This window comes from Ambystoma mexicanum, chromosome 9 (assembly GCF_040938575.1).
Source record: "Ambystoma mexicanum isolate Mex_15411 chromosome 9, UKY_AmexF1_1, whole genome shotgun sequence".
NCBI lineage: Eukaryota > Metazoa > Chordata > Amphibia > Caudata > Ambystomatidae > Ambystoma > Ambystoma mexicanum.
This window is the reverse complement of record NC_090931.1, coordinates 681,953,619-681,974,032: the sequence shown is the minus strand read 5'-3', so window position 1 is coordinate 681,974,032 and position 20,414 is coordinate 681,953,619. Positions and strand designations below refer to the sequence as shown.

Here is a 20,414-nt window from a genome sequence, read left to right as displayed (position 1 = left end):
CTCTTGGCCCCCTCCAGCAACTGTATTGTTAAGAAAGATAGTAGTGTGCAGAGATGCATTTCACGGTGCCCCGTGCACTGCGTGTGGACGCGAGTTTCCTACAGCATGGAGCTGCCCTCCCGCGTGGTTTTCGCGCAGCTTAGCTCATTATTTATTGGATGAGGATGGGCCATGGGAAATACGCCCTCCAGCTGTGGTGGCTCTGTTCTGCTTCGGAGAGGACGGGGGAGGGGACTTCCAAGGGGGAGCGGGGCGCGCATATCCCGCGAGGAGCCTGGAAAGCTTCCAGAGTAATCCGTGTCAGGCCGCCGGATGCTGTGCGCACGTCCTCTGTGTCCGCCCCTCAGCAGCGGCTCGGTTAGATACGTTCCGCGAGATCCGTTTTCTAGGAATTCAGGCCTACCGTCTCGCAGTGCTGAAGGATTTCAAAAGGCCTGGCCACTGGCATATCACCCGTGCCTTCCTCGCGTTATTGACTACTACGGCACAATGCAGATTCTGCCAAGGGGCTGCGTGCACGTGGAGTTCGCCCATAGACGGCCCCCTGAAACGCAACTTTGTTTGATGCGTACAGGCGCCTCGTACAGAACTAAATTCGATCCTTAGCACAATTTGCTCTCAGCCTCCTAGCCCAGGAGGCTTGATGCGAGTACAGCAACGTGGTGTTGTGCGCTCATGCGACCTCCATGTGTCAAAATCAAGACAAATGGGAGGGGTGTGCTTTAACAGTAACGCAGAACCTACGGGAGCTCGATATTTCAGCCCCACCGACAAGGGGCCTTTGTTTCCGAAAACACCCATCCTTCCCAAATACACCACGTTGTTTTAACTCCATTTTTAATGACAACTGTACAATATCATTTGTCTATATTTTTGCAGTATAACGACAGCAGTGAACTTGTGTTGCTTGTGTATCTAAGGAAGTACATCTTTGTATGGAAAATCGACTTTAAAAGAGGCAAATCCCATCTGCTCTTTAATAAACCATCGAAATATGCAATTTCCTGTTATAATTCCCACAAAATACGTAATTTGACCAAAATACCAGGTGTAGCTGTTGTGGAGTGATTAAGGACAGTGCTGTGGCCTTAAAGGACGACAGGACGCTGTGAGGGGTTCCAACTGTCTTTATTGTAAGACAAACGGGTGGACCTTAAACTGCCTTAACTCCGGATAAACATTTACTCAGTTAGGTTCAGTTCAGCTTCATGGCTTCCCAGTTAACTCACTGTAGGAAGGGTGTGCACAATGATGGCACGCTGCAAGCTTCTAGGGCCCCCATGTAGCCTCCTGTGGCTGTGGACGTATGCCCTAGAAGCTGTGAATGGAGGCTGCTCGAACCTCCTGTTACTGCCTCCTTATCAGGAGCAGCGCTGTGGCATGACCTGCTTGGTCTGCCGCTGCATCAGCACTGGCGGGAAAGTTTTCCCGTGGAGCGTGGGCTCGCAAGATCACGTTATGCCGAGATCTCGCGAGAACACGCTCCCGCGATCACGTGATGTCCCCACAGACAGTCCTCCTAAATGGAAGACTGCTTTAAAGGCAGGTCTGGGCACAGGGTTGATTAAGGAAGAGGATGGCGGACTAGAGCCCAGGAAGCATAGGTATGTGGAGGGATAATAAAGAAGGTAACCTTTTCATTGGCTCTGTCTCCTTTGTTGGGGATTCCATCCATGTAGCTCCCAGAGTGGTACGCTACACATCCCTGCACTATGTGGTCAACTACAGGGCACAACAGTAGCGGAAGTGACGTCAAACGACCCTTGACATCCCAGAAAGTGATATTGTGTAACCCCACCCGAGTTACATCACTAGAAGAGATGGAACATGGCCTTTCACCCTTGACAAAACAGGAAGTGGCATCACATAGCATTGTTCCCAAGTACACTACAATGACATGGTAACCATATTTTTTGTAATGTGATATTCATTTCATACAAGAATGGATCACCATATGTATCGTTAATATCAGTGTTTATAGGCCCATATTACCAAATTACTGTGAATGTAACAAGACGTCCATGGCCAAATAATATGTCATTATATAGCACTTGCGCTTAAGCGCTTTATATAGAACTAAATATACATTAAATTATCACCCAACCTGTGTTGGTACTTATTTATCGACCTCAGAAGGATACAACCCTGAGTTGGCCTTGCCGGGATTTGAACCGGCAACCTACAGATCACACACGCATTGCAGCAGTGAGCATTCAACCCACTGAGCTATCTTACGAGCTATAGCTAGCTTACCGGCTATAGTATAATGAGGAATTACATGTCTGAATGTACTCAGTCAGAAAGGAAATGACACTCTGAAGTGGATACCATTAAACTGGTAACTGAGATTTACAGCAGGCCAGTTCATTTGCAAGTCTGGGACAAAGCTGGACACATGTCAAGCCTGTGTGGATCTATTATTCAGCATTCAGAGACTGGCAAAATACATACCACTGGTAGGGTTCATAACTTGTGTATTAAAGAATTTAGAGTAGCGCAGACAGCGCGCTTTAATTATTTTTATGTATTTATTTTGTTAATTTTTTACACGCCCAGACCCTGGGGTATCACGGCGTGGTTACAGACAGCTTTATCATTGATCATACATATCGAAGAATATAGACATTTAAAAAATACAGTACATTATAGAACCATATTTACAAATTCAACAGGTGGGCGATCTATTAGTGTTGGTTTGAGTGACCGTAATACTAATATTGGTTAAACAGCCAGGATTTAAGCTGTTTTTTGAAGCAAAGGAATGATGGCTCTTTTTTGATGTTGATGGGGAGGGAGTTTCAGTGTTTGGGTCACTCGCACGGCATCCCGTACTCTGGGCACTCTTTTCCTCATACACAGAGATAGGAAAGATAAACACATTACATAGGCATTAACTGTGGCACAATTAAATCAAGGGCCACTTTGTGCTATGGTCAAACACGTGTACACTGTACAGAAGCTTTTGGGCACAAGGATTTTGCCAAGTGACCAAGGACACAGAGATGGAATGTCTTGTGATGATCGTAACAGACCATAACTGCAACTTGCGAAAAGCAAAATACATAGTCTGAAATGGATGCTTATTCTACTCTAAATGTTATTTGGACATTGTGAATTTGAGGTGTTTAAGAACAGATTAAATAAGTGACTCACCTCCTGAAGTGTGCATCTGCAACCCCCGCCCCATGCTGACCCCAAAATTAAATCCCCTGGATCCCGCCCCCACGCATCATTGGAATTTCTAAACCACTCATTGTAGCTTTGACATGGCCTCCTTAAAAATGTTTTGATGGGATTCTCTTTCTGGAAACATTCACTCGACGTCCCTTTTATGAACTCAGCATTTAGTTGTTGAATTGAAGTATTCCACACCATTATTGTAGCTATTTAAACAATATTACAAACATTTTCTCATTTTGATTTAATAGTTGGATGGAGTTGTCAAAATCTGTTGGTGCGAATTATTATTTTTGTGATTTAGGGCAAATTTGTCAGTCCCCTGTGCTCACTGGAAGCTTACTGTTGAGGCCAACAACATCATGCTATGCAGTGTTATCAGAGGCCTGTGAGTGTCTCCAGTCCTCTCCTTCCAAGGGTCTGCAGCCTTTGGCTCAGCAGTTTTGGACTACAACTCCCACCAGCCCTAACCAGCACAGACAATGGTGAAGGATCATGGGAGTTGTAGACTGGTGTGTTCTGAGAGTCTTAGTTTGGATTCACTTCTGTGGTACCAAATGGTCTAAAGTCAAACAGTACAATGCCTTTCACAGCAAATACTCACCAGGCAGAAACGTTTGGTCCCTGATGACCTGGCCTGCTATGCATTTTAGCTCTTCTGTGCATGACGTCCACACAGTTAGTCATCTTTGCCTTTCATATCTCCATGCCTCTTATTCTTCCCTCGCCCTCTTATGCATTTGATTCCTTCTGTGCCTTCCCTACCTTTTTAATACTTTTCATATCGTGTGTATTTGTGGAGCGTGCATTCACTCTCTCAGGGGTATGTGAGCACTGTAGACCGATAAACAATGTTTGTTACTCGACTAAATGGCACCCAGTTTATCGACCTCAGAAGGATGACTAGCTAAGTGGACCTGCCAGGATTTGAACCTGTGACCATGAGGTCAAACACAGGTCCTTTTAGTGGATGCACTAGTCCTCTGATACCCACACCAAGATCCTTTACAATGCCATTTGTTATTCATTGCCGACTTCCGTCTCCTGGAACCCCAGGACCAGACAGGCTGGTATCCCCAGACTGGCCAAAGTGCTAAGTTTCCCCACCATTGGGAAATGAGTGCTCTACAAATGACCCGTAAGAGCCATTTGGTAACCTACTAATATAGTAACCATAAACTGTGCCTGTGATAGTGAGCCTCCTTTGTAGCCTCCTATGCAAATGGATATTTCCCATCTGTGAAAGGTGCAGTGAGCAAAAAGCGATGGCTGCAAACTCTCAAAGTTGGAAAAAAAAACACAGAACAGGTTATCATGCCATGTTCTTTCTGGAGAGGGGAGCCTGCTACCTTTTAAAAAAAATGTTTTGCAAGGAACTTGGGATTGATCACCCTGAGGTACCTGGGGGAACCCAGATGTGGATTCCCTGCTCACTGTGCTCAGAGAGGCACAGCTCCACCTCACTGATGAGACCCAATAACGCTGAAACACGCGTATGGGTTTGCTGTTGGTACGCTTGTTGAGAAGGGAATTGCCATAGCATTTCGGTGCTGGACTGTCCATGTGGGCGGGACAAAGACTGATATGCAAATGGATATTTCCCATCTGTGAAAGGTACAGTGAGCAAAAAGTGATGGCTGCGAACTCTCAAAGTGGGGAAAAAAAAAACACAGAACAGGTTATCATGCAATGTTCTTTCTGGAGAGGGGCGCCTGATACCTTTTTTTAAAAACTCCTTTGTAGAAATGTTTTGCCAGATCTAAACCAAGAAATAGCCTTTGGGAGGAATTAGCTTGGGCAGTGCTGCCTCCCGTCCCCCGGTTCTCCGACTCTGCACTTGGTCTTTGGAGCCGGAATCTAATTATGTCTTAATGGGCGTATAGTTGGCAGCCCGTCCCCGGGGTCGATGCTAACTCCATTACGTGATTCTATACATCTGTCTTTCCAAGAAAGGGCGTGCTGTTTCACTGCTGTGATTGAAAACAGAGTCCTGCTTATGGGGGTTAAAGAGCAAACAGTAAACACTATTGCAACATGTTGTCACCCTCTTGCCAACACATACACGCCGAGTACATGTAGTTAACAGATTCACTTGGGTGCAGTTTTGTGCCATTGTTTCTTGATAAATGCTACTTTTCCCACTAATCTTGGCATGAGAGACTGCCGAAGACAAGCCAGTGGCAGGAACCGTTCGGGTATCAGGCGACGAAGCTAGCAGACGCCACAAAAGGGGTCGCCGTTGCACGGCGACTAATGTAAGTCCCTGGAATAGAGGCAAGCCTATCACTGTGGCCATTATTTATGCCCCCCAATGTGTATAGATTGTCACAAATGCACAGTGATAAATCCACATAGTTGTGTTTGTTTGGTATCAGTTGGCCTGGGGAAGCTCCTGGTGGCTCTTGGTGTCAAGCGAACCAGGCTCCTCTCGGCCACAAGCAGCGGCTACATAGCTCCCAGCTCCCCTCAATGCCAAACCCGGGCATTGATGTACGCGACCTGATCTGTACAGCGAGAGTTCTGAAGTATTGCTGTAACCTTAGTTGGGTTTCATTTGTAGAGTGATGAGCATTGTGTTAGGTAGGGGCATGCTTCATTTGGTCTAGTAGTTTATACTTAAATTTGCTTTCTCAACGTTTTGTAGATTTCACCTGTTTTATAAGTATCCATAACACTTAAAAATCCTGTGATTCCTTGTTTTAAAAAGTTTGTGTGCTTGTATGTATGTTTTGCTTAATGTTTTTATTTGTACTGCTCAGTAGTGCTTATATATATGTCTGTGAGTAGGGGTGTGGTGTGAATGCACATTCTATGACTATTCCATGTGAGCATGGGTATTACACTCGTGTTGTCCCTTTATGCCTCCAGAGCATAGTGCTTGTGCATACGCACATTCTAAGCATATTGTCCATGCTTACTTGCATCCAGTATGCTTGGAGTCCAAATGCTGTGCTTTAGTTTTATTCCAAGCGTTCTTTGTGTTTGCATGTTCTGGCCTTATTACTGTTTGGGTGTGGGCAGAGGTGGGGGATGGGTGGAGTGGTGTGTGTGTGTGTGTGTGTGTGTGTGTCTGTTTGGACGCACGAAGGGGGTTTGTGTCGAGGTGTGATTACATGTGTGTTGGAGTGGGTGTGTTCATGCACAGGCACTCAGAGCTTGTAATGCCTGTGTGTATTACGCGCACTTGAATTACAAGTATATTCCAAGTGCATGCTAAACGCATATCGTGGGAGTCGTGTCTGTTGATGCAAGGGCATAGTCCATAGACGTGTGTATTTCCTCACACTGCAGGCCTCCGGTGCAGGTCCGATTATAGATAATACACGTTGGGATTTTGAAGAAATCCATCTATTATTTGGTCTAATTGTTGACATTTCTGCAACCTGCACCTCTTCCAGGCAATAATCAAATGTCGTCTGAAAATGTCGGCCATAGAAGGCAAACAAGGTCGAGATGTGTGTCCCGAAAGCATCTTTTTTTTTTCTTCTTCTTTTTTTGGGTCAGAGCTGTTTATTTAATTCTAATTTTATTGTTCATTTATAACGTGCCTAATGCCAATGAATGGTTTCTTAGCGCGGGATCGGGATTTAAACCTATGTTGCGCCGCGTTGTCTTGCTTCCAAGACAAACGTGTTGCCCCTGGGCTATCCTTCCTCCCCAATGTAGAAAACCCAATGCGAAAAACGCAATGTTTGCACATTCTCAGTAATTGTAGTGGTACCTGAGATCCAAACGTCCTACTCCGGTGCTGACCAAGTGGTACTTGGTATCTAATAAGTTTGAATTTCCTCACTTGGTAAGTGTTCGCAATATGTATTGCTTTCATTGTTCGTCAAGTGTTTCATACACTAGTTGTCATTCCTGTGACATACATTCTAGTAATTCTAGGCCCCATAGTGTACCGAATAGGCAATTGCCTAGTGTAACTGGTGCCGACAAGTGTTTCAACCTTAAGGTTTTTCTCAAGGCTTTTCATGGTGCAAGTGGTGATTAATTGTGACAGAATGCCCAGTGAATAGTGTTCTTTACGATTGTGACATTAGTTTCAAATTTGTATATTTGGTTAAACAGAGAACGAGACCATAGCGTACATTTAGCATATATAATTAATTGCATGACAATTCTGTGACAAGTGTGTGCATACGTCACATTCAGTTCCCATATACAGTGTCAGATTGCCTGTATGCATCAGAAGCGTGTAAGTTTAGGTTTGTTTGGGAAATAAAATATTTTGAGAACAGGGTATTCATATGATTATGCCGATTGATGAGAGCAAAAATAAAGAGGAGACAGAAAAAGAATTGATATCTTGTTAGCACCCATCATTAATGCGCTTGATAGTTCGAAAGGTAACTGCTAAGGAGGGTAAGCTTACCAGGAATGTCAATATCTTGGTCCTGGTTAGTGAGGGCTTGAGTCAGTTGCAATGAAAGTGCTGGATAAGTCAATGTTGAGTTAAGTGAGTATGGTGGCTAATTGATGAGTTGGCTCTAGCTGGCTACAGTTGAGGCAATTTGTTCATTGGTTGATGCCCTTGAGTGGTGGGTTGGTGGTGGTCAGATCAACCTTGAGCATGCACCTGGTGGGCTGTCCCGCAAGCGTTGCCTGTGCGAATTGCATAATCTCATAATCCATTAATTGGCACATTCTTACTTTACATATAACTGTCCAAGAAACTTCACCGAATTGTGCATGCGTGATTGGATGTGGCCCGACCAGTTATTTGCCACATTTGTTGAAGTCATATGGGCGAAGCAAAAAGAGAAACATGTTTTATTTCCCCTGTGTTGTCATGCAAGTTTAACTGTAGTGGAATGTTTTCATCTGTCAATTTGTGCAATGCCAAAATCTTACCCCAGCCCTGCACTATGTGTGTGTGCATTACGTGCTCGTAGGTTCTGGGATTTGTGTGCTTAAGTCTGAACACTACTGTGCCAGTTGCTGGTGCCAATGGAACCCTGCAACATCTGCTCACCAAATGTGCCACAAGGTGGCACTGACTTGGAGTACTGGCACTCAGTTTGCCCCACACAAAGGATTGCACCTGCCAGCATTGCATAATAGTTCTTGCCTCATCCCACACAACAGCGGTAAAACTTCACAAGCAAACTTGGGGCTGGGTTCAGAAGGAAATCAAAGCAAGAAAGTATTTACTCTGCAGTTTGATGTTAAGGTCCTAAATTAAACTTTCTTTGCGTTGCAACTTAAAAAGAGCCTTTGCAGTGTTGGGAGGGTTGCCATATTATTGCGCTTGAGCGTGCTTCTAAGTGTTGCTGACACAGTGTAGTGTGAATGGGAACTTGTATTGCTGGTTTTTCCACCACAGTATGCGGTCATTCCTGCAGCAAAGACATGTCCTACTTGGCCCCAGCGCGGCATGGCTATTGTTATCCAGAACATGGCTATCGGGCTCTTCTCATCATGCAGCCACCACTGACCCTTCAGTGGGGCCAAAGCACACGACTATTGACTGGCTAGGGTTTCAGAGGAAGGGACACTATAGAAAGTGACGTCACAAGCAGTGACGTCAATCTTACCCTAGTGTATCACGAGGAGTTAATAATAAGAGACTTATGACTTTGGGAGGAGATTATGAATTCTCGCTATTATAAAGTAGTACCACTTTTAGACTTTTAAGCTGTTATTGAGACTTTTTTCGAAAAGCTATGGTATGAACTAGGCTTGGACAGACCTATAGGGTAACAGGGCAATGCCCGAACCAAAAACACCAAATGCTATTGTGGGCCAATTTTTTGGGTCATAGCGTGCCACTTTTTGGGCCAATGTGGGCTAGTTTGATGGGTTACTTCACTATGCGGCTGGTTGTTCTGACCATTTTTGCTGGATAAATATTCTTTAAATTGCACAATTTGCATCATATTTCATCAAAAAACTCCCCCTTGGGTACTGGTCAAAATGTCTGTCACAAAATGAATGAATTGCCTTTTGCAACTGTAGGCCACTTTTTCATTGGTGCCCGAGACATTTTTATGCCCCATTCTGACTCTGGTATGAACGAAATCACTACTATGAACTCTCCATTTTGTCAGACAAAATTAATTGGTCCAGGTCACACACTTTATATATGGTGAGAATCTGGGGTTTGAACACATCCTGCAATTTAAGCTCTTGACTTGACCACCTCAGCACTAGGTATTCAAATGTTATAATAAACCAAATGTCAAGAAAAAAAAGTGGCACGAGGGCAGCTTTATGTTCAGAATGCAAATGAAAGCGATGCAAGCCTAGTCTTTCCCCTCCTAGTTCTGAAACTTCACTTCAAGCCTGAAAGACACAACCAGTGGCTGCTAGTTAAGCACAATTTGACAAAAATGTGAAGTTCCTAACTAAAAATGTTTCTGCATGTCAGACAGGCAACACGGAACTAAATAACGTTTAAAAAGCAGGCGAAGAGTTAATTTGTGACTCCAGTTTTAGTGTCTTGAAAGAAGCTGCATAATTCTGTAGACCGCTGATGCAGCCATGTAGTAGGTTTCAGATGCAGAACCCCCCCCACCACCCCCTTCCAACGCTCCATTTCTCATCATCCAAATATTAAAACTGACAGGGAAATCAAAGCCCAGGACTGGGTAATGGTGTCCATGGTGACATGGAGTTATCTTGTTACCTTATGTTGTGATGAATTGTTTGAAGTATTTCATTACTTTTAACAGATGTTGTCCTCTATTTTCTAGCCACTTCTTACATTGCTTCTTAGGTTATCATATGTTCCAATGCAGCATGACTTTTGGGTGAAAAGTTTTCTTTTTTAAAACCAAGATGGCGTACGCCGTACAGTATACCATAGGCTAGTGGAAAATTTGAGGTGAGCAGAAACCGTTCATTAGGAGGCTTTGTAAAGCACAGCTTGGGTCCTTACTGTTTCCCTATGCTCAGCCTATGTTGATAGGAGATTGCTGGATGGGGCGTGCGCCACCCTGACCCAGGAGACTTTCTGGTGATTGTGTGATTGAGTTTTGCAACCCCTAGTGGGACGTCATCGTGTAGCGATGGGATGGGTCCCTTGGCGAGAATGAGGGTGGGGCGAGTGCCATTATGGGCCACTAGGAGCCAAATGACTATTTGAGGGGGGCCGTCTTGGGTCCTTCCCGACACAATAGCAGTTCTGTCCTGAACTCTGAGCTGAAGCCAGATTGTTCCTGAAACGATTTTAGGAATCTAGTCTTGTTTCAAAAAAAAAAACTGATGCCCAAAAATGTATGCAGGTTGTTGCCATTGCCGTTACTTGGTGTCGGATCCAACTTCAAGGTACTATTCAAACAAGCATTGGTAATGCCAACACCAACAGTTTGAGCTTTTGTGGGAAAGGCACTTGCCAATTAACTGGCCATTTATGAAGCGGCCTCAAAATGGGGCAAGTACCTGGGAATCAAATAGCAGTGACTGGCAAATGACTAATACTAAACACAAGCCAAAACTGTTGGCTTTGCCAATGCTTGTTTTTAAGGTTTAGGGTGAGTGCATTGCATCCGATTTTTGTCGCACGATTATACTGCACATAAACACTGGTAAAGCGTTTCTCATAGACATGTGTCCAGCGTTCTTTTTAAAAGACTCCTAAAGCACAATAAAAATAGATGTATTCTGTACCTATTCCCGTCCACAAGGTACGAGTGGATTGCCAGGAGACCAAGCCCAATTTCCGGACTCTGTCATTTTGCCGAAATCTCGCGAGATTTAATCAAAATTGTAAAAAGTTAGAAACGATACAGAGGCTATATATGAGGTATGTGGGCAAACCCCCACAACCTCCAGCCCCCCTTTACTGATGCATCCTCTATCCTGCTTGTGTTACACCACGCAATGAAATTGTAATGCTGGCATTTCTCAATACGCCTTTTTGTAGTAATGGTACATGCGATCCAAAAAATGTGTGGATGATACACAGCTGATATTTCCAGTATCAGCCGATACTGACTTGTCCTAGCTGCGTAAGATACATTGATGGGAACATATTTCCTCTTATTGGTCCCACAGAAATGCAGGTCCTTGTTTACATCATAATGTCCATTTAATTTTAGTTCCTTTTTGTTTTATGTCTTTAGGTCTGCGCGGTAGATCAGCAAAATCAGTGTGTCTGGGGGTGACCGACGACCACAGGCTCTCCGTGGAATCTCAGATCAAATAGGGGGTGAAAGTAGTTTTTTACCACCTACATTAATAGCAATACCTTGTCTCTATCTTCAACAGTCCTGCAGAACACAGGCTAGTGTTGGCCTTGTCTCATCCCATTTGGACTATGTGAATGCCTTCTATCTAGGCTCCCCAATGTTTCCCCCAAAAAGTCAGTCTACAAAATGCCATAGCATGCTTGAAGGCCCTTTTTGAGGGAGCACATCTCCCGCATGACCGGGTCACTGCACTGGTAGAGGAACAGATCTGTTTGAAGGTTCTTTGTTTGATGCACAAGATCGCCTATGGTCATGGACCCTTTTACACCTCTCTCGTTACACCTGGCAGTCCATCAGCCGGCCAGGTGACTAACCTCAGCATCCGCTCATTCAATGTCAAACCCTCAGATTAACGCATAGTCTGCGCGTTCATGCTGTTTCGTAACTGACACCAGTGCTGTGGAACGATCCCATCAGAGCTATTCGAGTACTTTTCGCTTCAGGAAACTTAGACTTGGCTCTTTGAAGAATCTCAAAGCTTTCACCTTCCGCTTAGTGTTTCTTAGTGCCAAGAATCCCACTTGTGGCAAAAGCTGCGCTCTCTTGATGTCAATACCATTACTTAATCTGTATCTCTTTCTAGAGCACATTGCCAAAGTTCAAGGATACCTTTGTACAGTGTTGCTATTGTACCACGTGTTTGTAAATCATCTCATGCATGCATAGGAAAGGAATGGCCCCATCCGTGCGCTGACGCTGCATCTACAGCGTGTCCTACCATTGGAAGCTCCTCAGATATTTGAATGAATGAATGAATGAATGAATGAATGAATACCTGAAACCATGTTCATTACTGAGAACGTTCTGCTTTCATGTTTTAGATGGAGCAGTTATCGGATGAAGAGCTGGACCACGGCGCCGAGGAGGACAGCGATCAAGACGACCAGGATCTGGACAAGATGTTTGGGGCTTGGCTGGGGGAACTGGACAAGCTCACGCAGGTAGGCTACAATTCACGGGAGCACACAAGTGCACACAGGGACAGATCGGCAACATAGCTGCATCCACTCCTGATAGAATACCATTTTGGGCTACAGTTGAAACAGCAGAATCGAAAGGGGGAAGCAACATTTTAACCTTAAACACAGGGAATGTGGGAATATGTAAAGAGCTATATAATAACTAAACAGGCGCTGTCCAGGTGGGTGCACAGAAATTTGCTTCGGTAATATCACATATAACTGAAAAAGCTAAGTACCCAGGATTGGCAGCGGGGAAGCTCTGGCGCGCTTCATACATTGATCCTACATCCATTCCCCAACACTGGCCTCTGATCACCCCCCATGGTGTGCGTCTGGTAATGCAGATGGGCAATATTGGCACCCGTATGCTCACACATGCATGCCAACACCATTGGTTCACTTTTTATTTTTTATTTTTATTTTTTATTTTTTTACTTGCCTGCCTCCAAAAGTGGCTTAAGATCTTCCAGAAATAGGAGCCAGGAAGTCAAAGACTTGTAAAGATTAGACTCTGTTTAGAAGATGACTTCCAGTTGTGGAGTCTTAGACCTATTTATAAACATTCAGAATGTATTTTTATTTCTTTTGAACAACTTGTTCAAAAGGTTCACCCCACTTCCCGTAGCCAACTCCTGTTGGTTCTGTGGCTGTTTTGCTCTTGCGGTAACACTGCAGAAGGCAGGAGATCTCTTGTCTTCATACCGAATACTTTGTTTCCATTTTTATCCCACCAAAGTCATATATTCTGAACATTTTAGGCCTGAATGTGTTTTAACTTAAAAATGTGGAAGCGCTTCAATTTATTTTGAAGTATGGAATTGTATAGGTCTTTCTCTTTTTAAAAAAAATGTAAGTGCTCTGTAAATGGCACTGGCAGCACAATTATGCACAGTGCTTAATTTGTGGGGGTGTTGGGGCCGAGGGGGGATGGGGGGGGTTTGCTAGGGTTCAGCCCCAGAACTTATTTTTGAGCCGCTGCACTTTTTGTCTCAGACTCACTTTATTTATGAAGTGGTGATAGTCAGTGCATCCATCAATCACAATGAGCAGGTGCGAACTGTAGTGTGACCCCAAATGTGTCGACACTGTGGGGAGCAGCTATGGGTCATGGCAGCAGTGTGCCCACCTGGCATGTCACAGGAGTGCTCGAAAATATTTGGCCCCTGGCACTTACAATTTGAGCACTGGTTACACAGAGCAAGCTGAGGGAGGGCTGGGATTCTGCAGGAGGTCTCCGGGTCGGGCTCGTGCGGCACAGGCGGAGGAAATTCTAGTAATGCTCTTCACTTTGCTTCTCCTCCAGCTAGGCTGGCCGGCGTGAGAAGTATGCCATCACATAATATAGATCTGTTCATTTAATTTCAGGCCTGTGGTTAATTGGCATACCCAAAATGGGTACCCTAGGGTTTTACATAGTGCCAGCCTACTTGGGTAATAATGGAGCATTCAGCAAGTCAAAGAACAATAGAATAGCAATTGGCGGGGACAGATAACGCGAGTTCTGGATGGTAAGCAGTCAGTCGCGCAGTTAGTGAAGGGAGGGAAGGAGTCTTGGAGTATTGTCTGACCACTGTTTCACTCCTTTAGATTTTCTCCTGAATGTCGAACTCTAAGCAAACCCATATGCCTATTCTAGGCGTGCAGGCAGGTTAGACCGGGAAATACATGTCGGAGTAAGCTCAAAAATGTGAGAGCCCGTCTACATGGCCAAATAACTTGTTCCCTCCCATGACGGTCTACAGTCCTATTGTAGCTCGCCACGCCTCATCAGATCAGAAGATGAACAATAATTTGATGGCAGTCTGGTCCAACCCCTGGCTCTCGGTGCCTTGAGAGGGACTGCACCACGGCCACACCTCACTGATGGCTACCCGTAAGTAGGTGTAGGTGTCTGGTGGTGTTATTGGTACTTTATTTAGTGAATTCCCTTGCTGCTGGGCTGTCCACCTGGGAGTGACCAGACTGGGCATGTCTCCTCTGGTAAGGCCCAGTGTGCTGGAGTGTAAATGTGGGCCCCATTCCATGAAACGGGTTATCTGTCCCTGTTCGCTCTCAGTCCAGTGGTTCGCACGTTTTTGGTAACCATTGGAGGATGTTCTTGTATGAGGACAACAGAAAATACATTTCTTTCTGTGCAGAAGTAGAGCGAGCAAATTCTGACCCTGTTTTCGGCAAGGCCTCCTTTCCGGTCAGTTGGGAGGGGGGGTGGTGGGGCCTGCCACCCATTTATGTATTACTTAAATGCTTTCGAAATAAAACAAAATGCATAACCCTATTCTGGGGTTACATTCTGTCACTGAGTTAGTAGGAAGCTTACACTGCATGAGTTCAGTGTGAACGCTTATATGTGCACCTCTGGCTTTAGTGCTTACAGAAAGACTTCAAGCCACAGTGATGCTTGTGCATGTCGGGTACTCTACAGGGGTACACCTGGACTAATGACATGTGCACAATACAAATGTAAAATAATGCAAAGTCCTATCGAGATGTATGTTCCATTTTTAGCCGGGTCTCCCTGCTGTAGTTTACGTTACCTAGATCGCCCGGTGACTGCCCTTGGGTGATAGCGGTGCGCGCGGTATAAATCAACATAACATAACATAGGAAACGGAAATCTGTATCCTCTACCTTTTGACCTTGTCCATAGAACTTACCCAAATCTGGACCACCTAAAGCTATTGCAGATTAGAGTACGCATGGCAAATTTGCTGAAGTCGCATTAATAAAAACAATGTGTGTGCTTATTTAGTGTTACTCCGTGCTGGACTCCGCCCACCCCTAAGCACAGTAAAAAAAAAAGTGCTATTGCTCCATACTACAGTGCTTGATGTATCGATCTTGGAAGGAGGAAAGGCTAAGTTGGTCCTGCCAAGGGTTTCGGACTTGAAAAGTGCTGGCTCCCATGGAATCGACAGAAATGACCAAATCCAATTTACCTACCCCACAAAAAGACCTAAAATACATACCAACAAAAGTTCGAACCTTTTGTGGTATGTATATTTTGGGGGGGTAGGTAAAAAAAAAAGAAAAATACTATATAGTATAGTGAGCGGGGTGTTGCGGGGACACCCCCACAGCTGCCCGACAAAAATAAAAAAACATTTTAAGAAAAGAAAGAAAAGGACCCTGCGCCGCCAGTTCCCGATCACAGAAGTAAAAGGAAACCAGCGTTGGAGGGACACAGCGCTTTGAGGTGAAAGGTAAGTAGGGGCGTGTTGGGGTGTGGGCGGGGGTAGGGGTGTGGGCAGGGTAAGGTTTTTGGGGTTGTTTTACAACAGGTGTCCGCATGAGAAATGTACGAACATTTATGTTTAACGTACATTTCTCATGCAGTCATTTCCGTCACGGTAAAACAACCCCAATCACCCATTATGCCAGAGACCACCATTTTACTTGTGAGCTATCCATCTGAATTGTGTGCATAGTTTAAACACGTGTTTGGGGTTGCTGTTGATAATCTTGTTCAAAGGAGGATTGCCATAGCATTTTGGTGCTGGATTGCTGATGTGGGCGGGACAAAGACTGATATGCAAATGGATATTCCTCCTTTGTGAAAAGTATAGTGAGCTAAAACATGTGGCTGCAGACTCATTACCACAGAGAAGGTTATCATGCCATGTTCTTTCTTGCAGAAGGGCGCCCTGACCTCTTTTTGTAATTTAAAAAGTGTCATTAACACCTCAATTGAACTTTTGATGCAGGGTTTTACATAAACTCGAAAACACAATTTTCCAACAGTTCGATGATTTTCAAAACGCTTGCCCTGCCCCTAGGCGCTATGTAATGTAATGGCATGCTCTGAATTTACTATTCCTTTCATTGATGACCCGTTTTAGATAAGTGTGCTTAAAAGATGGGCAACAATATGGTGGACGAGGCTGACTCTCCCATGAGCACCCTGGTAAGGGAGCTCTGCGCAAGCAATTGCTAACGTAATATCACATGGCTAGAGCAGGTGGGTGCGTGCTGGACAGGTTTGGGAAGAGAAAGATGGTTCCTAGTTCCCACATAAACTGAGGTTCAGTCCGATAGTATAAGAGATAGTGGAATATCACTTAGACAAAGTCAGGGCTGGGCGGCAAACTTCTCTAAGAGCTCAGTCATCAGTTGCCTGGATACGATGAGCATGAGGGCTGGGCGGCAAACTTCTCTAAGAGCTCAGTCATCAGTTGCCTGGATACGATGAGCACGAGGGCTGGGCGGCAAACTTCTCTAAGAGCTCAGTCAGTTGCCTGGATACGATTAGCATGAGGGCTGGGCGGCAAACTTCTCTAAGAGCTCACTCAGTTGCCCTGATACGATAAGCAAGAGCATCAGCTCCCTGTATGTAGATACTGTACCAAGGACTGAGGGGATTATTCTTTACTAAACTCTGGCTACATTAATTACCACTAAATAGTGTCAGGGCAAAGTGGACATCAACCCCAGCAGCGGATCCGGGATTATGTCATTGTTGAAAGGGCTACCCGGAAACCAGGGCTCATGTTCTCTTTATTTGCCTACGAGAAGAAAGTGGCTTATTCTGGTCCTGAGGTCCATCAGTCGGGTGGAATACAAGGTTGCGGAAAGCAAATTGCTCGTCTATCGACTCCAATAACACTGCACAAATTCTTAACCTTTGTGAAAGTTGCTCTGAAAACATGTTCCAGGCTACTTAAGTCGCATTAAGAAGTGATAGGACACCAACTTGCCTTTCATGTTTGGTCAGCGCTTTTTACAATTGTATTTTTAGTACATTTTATTAATGATTTTTTTTGGTGGTTTTATATGAATGCGCCTTTTTAATTGTTCATATATTTGTGTGTGAAGCTTTGTATGACTTGATGTCGGAAGCTATTGATTGATTGATTGATTGACATAGGTGCTATGCGCCTTGGATATATCTGACAAAAAAGTCGAAAATCGCAGCAGGCAAGCTGAAGAGAGTAACTTTTCAAAATCTCAACACTCCTGAGAAACCAAAATCTCACAAGCCTGTTTATCTCAAGGTTCTGCCACAAGGTTCAGAGTTTGAATATTGCCATGACAGGAGCTCAATAATTATTGAAAATTAAGAAACATAAAATGTATGCAAGAGGACAAAAAAACACTGAACCAACATGTCTTCCAATGTTCGCACAGGACTCTGATTCGCAATGGGAGGTTTAGATTTTCCGTTGTCTGAAAGCTTCGATGACACACAAACATGTTTCTCATGACTTTAACAAGTGACCTCATGCTCGCTTGTAACGGTTAACTCATTCAATTCACTATTCGATGAGAAAGCATGTATGGGTGCTTGCATACCTTTCCACGCACTCCTACCGGAGGGATTACTGTCATGCCCTCCATCCGACCCACCAGTGATCCCAGTTCCCCCTCGGCCCGGATTCACCCCCCACTTACCCTCCGGAGCTCACTTTGGCGGTCCAGACCGGCTCGCACACAGCTACAGCAGCAGCTTCACGCTACTACTCCACAGTCACGACTGCGACCGTTTCTTCATTGGCAGCTGCCATGGAGATTAAGCCATCAAAAGATCAGGTTCGCTTCTTTGCATCGTGCTGCTGGCTCTATCCGATCGCGTGACCTAAACTCGCGGTCACGTGACCGGAACTCGCGATCACGTGACCCGGACTCGCGATCACGTGATCAGGAATCAAACGGTACTTAAGCAGTGGAGTACTTCAGTACCGCACTTCACAGCTGTTTTCTCGGAGACCCTGTTTCGCCTGCATTTTGTCACCTTGTGTTACGATTGATCTTGGACACGGCTAACTCTTCTAGGAACTCTTTTGGATCACGTTATATCTGTGCTTTTGGCTTGGACTGATACTCTTGGCACTTGACATCGGATCGTTCTCACGGACATCTCTTTGGATCCCGCTCTTCATTGTTTCGTCAGCTTGGACTGCTACACTTGGCTCTAGACCCTGGATTGTTGTCACAGACTTCTTGTGGATTGCCCCTCTCCAAAGAATCTGGAACATTGTATGAACTACGACTCATCACCACCCTTACTTGCAATTTGGTTCAGTCCGGCTTGCAGGTCTTCTCCAGGTGGGGTCTGGTGTGACTACCAGTAAGTGCCTTCTACCCGGGACCTTTTGCCTTCTTGAGCTCCGGAATCCCTTCTTCTATCAATTCCTGGTAAGATCCTTCCTGTTTATTGGTTACCCGTGCTTTACCCTGCTTGCTTGGTACTTAACACTGCTTTCCTTTACAGCTTCCGTGGAGCTTCCAGTACTTCGCGGTTCCGGATTCTTCTCCACCTGTGGCCTCAAAGGTTGTATAGGGAGTGAATTTATCATTCTCCCTGTGCGGCACTTGGGGACGGAGGTCTCACATATCTGCACGACATTAAAGTTACAACAGTCTGTGAAGCCTTGTCGTGTCAGGTATGGAGGGTACCGCGGAGGACCCCATGGCTGCTATAATCCAAGCAATCACGGTATTACGGGCCGACATGGTCGCTGCCAACACAGCAATCCACCAACGCCTTGATTTGTTGCAGAGTGCCCAACATCCCTTGCCCGCGGATCCGGAGCTTGGAGACGCTGCTCCAGTTCCTGTGCCACCTCCTCCTGTAACCCCGGCTCCGACTGCCTCCACGACCGTTCCCGTTGTTCTGCCATCTCCTTTTCCATTGGCAGCCCCAGAAAGGTTCCATGGAGACCCCAGAAAGTTCAGGACTTTCCTTAATCAATGCAAACTACATTTTCAATGCCGGCCTCTTGCTTTCCCAGATCCCACCACTAAGGCGGCCTTCACCCTGTCACACCTAGCAGGTACAGCTGCGGCATGGGCAAACCCCCTATTAGAAAATGACCACCCCGCTCCCTATGATTTCGACCAACTGGTATCAGAGATGTCACGAGTATTTGACACCAGGTATAAGGCGCAGTCTCATGATTTAGAGTTACTCGAGCTTACCCAGGGTAGGGGGTCCCTCATTGATTACATTACTCGATTTAACCAACTGGCGGCCGAAACATCCTGGCCAGAAAGTAAGAAGGCAGTGGTCTTCTACAGAGGATTAAGTAATCCCATGAAGGATGCATTAGATGTGGTCCCGTCCCTGCCCGTCCAATTCCCGGCCCTTGTGGATCTGACCCTTCAAGTGGACGCACGACATTCTGAACAGAGAGCTGAGGCTGGGTTTCCCCATTCCACAGGTCCTGCCATATCTTCGTCCACCTCAGACACCACCGGGGAGCCTATGCAGATTGGAGGTATCAGGAGCCCCATCACGTCTAGGGAGAGGGAACGTAGAAGAGCAGAGAATGCCTGTTTTTACTGCCGGTTGGGTGGCCACTTCGTGAAAGAATGTCCCCGGAGACCGAAACCCAAGAACCAGGTTTTTCACACAGCTCGACCCTAGACACACGGGGAGAGTCAAGCTCCTTATGTTCCTGCCCGGATCCAATCCCGATGTTCGGTAGAATTAGACCCATCCGAGTACAAGCCACTTTGCAGCCCACACCTGGCATCACCCATCCCGTAGTTATCACCTTTGATTCAGGGGCCTCCGGGAAATACATTGATATTACTTTAGCCCAAGCCTTAAACCTGCCCCTGGTTAACCAGAATCGACCCGAACTGGTACAAGCAGTTGATGGGACAGAACTCGCGTCTGGACCCATCAGACAACAAACAGCACCACTCATACTGACGATCCAGTCCGTCCACAAGGAAACCATACACTTTGACTTGATAGCCATGCCCCAGTTCGGTGTTATACTAGGAATGCCATGGTTGCGGGATCACAATCCACACATTGATTGGGGTTTGGGTCACGTGCATTTTGAATCCGAACTGTGCCAGAACTTTTGTCTCCCCATGAATGGAGAGGAGAACACGCCTACATCAGCGTTGGGCGCTATTGCCCGACTCAGTATCACAGAAAACGGGGCTTCCTCTGATCCGCATGTGGTGGGTTTAGTCACCGCAAACATCCCTGCCGAGTACCAGGACCATGCTCCGGTATTCGATCAAGGCTCTTCTGAAACCTTACCTCCACACCGTCCCTATGATTGCCCGATTGATCTGACCCCCGGGGCTTCCATACCCTCAGGTCGTATCTATTCCCTGTCACAGTCTGAAG

The 20,414-nt window shown here is 45.6% G+C and overlaps 1 protein-coding gene across 6 annotated transcripts in view; it reads left to right on the top strand.

The window, feature by feature from the left end:
* Positions 1–20,414, top strand: part of RAPH1 (Ras association (RalGDS/AF-6) and pleckstrin homology domains 1) — a 509,976-nt gene that overhangs the window by 276,456 nt on the left and 213,106 nt on the right. For all 6 annotated transcript variants that reach the window (XM_069615546.1, XM_069615548.1, XM_069615547.1 and 3 more), the window contains one exon: positions 12,191–12,310. In XM_069615546.1, the coding sequence (XP_069471647.1) occupies positions 12,191–12,310 (120 nt within the window). Of the gene's footprint in view, positions 1–12,190; positions 12,311–20,414 lie in introns of those variants that run through there.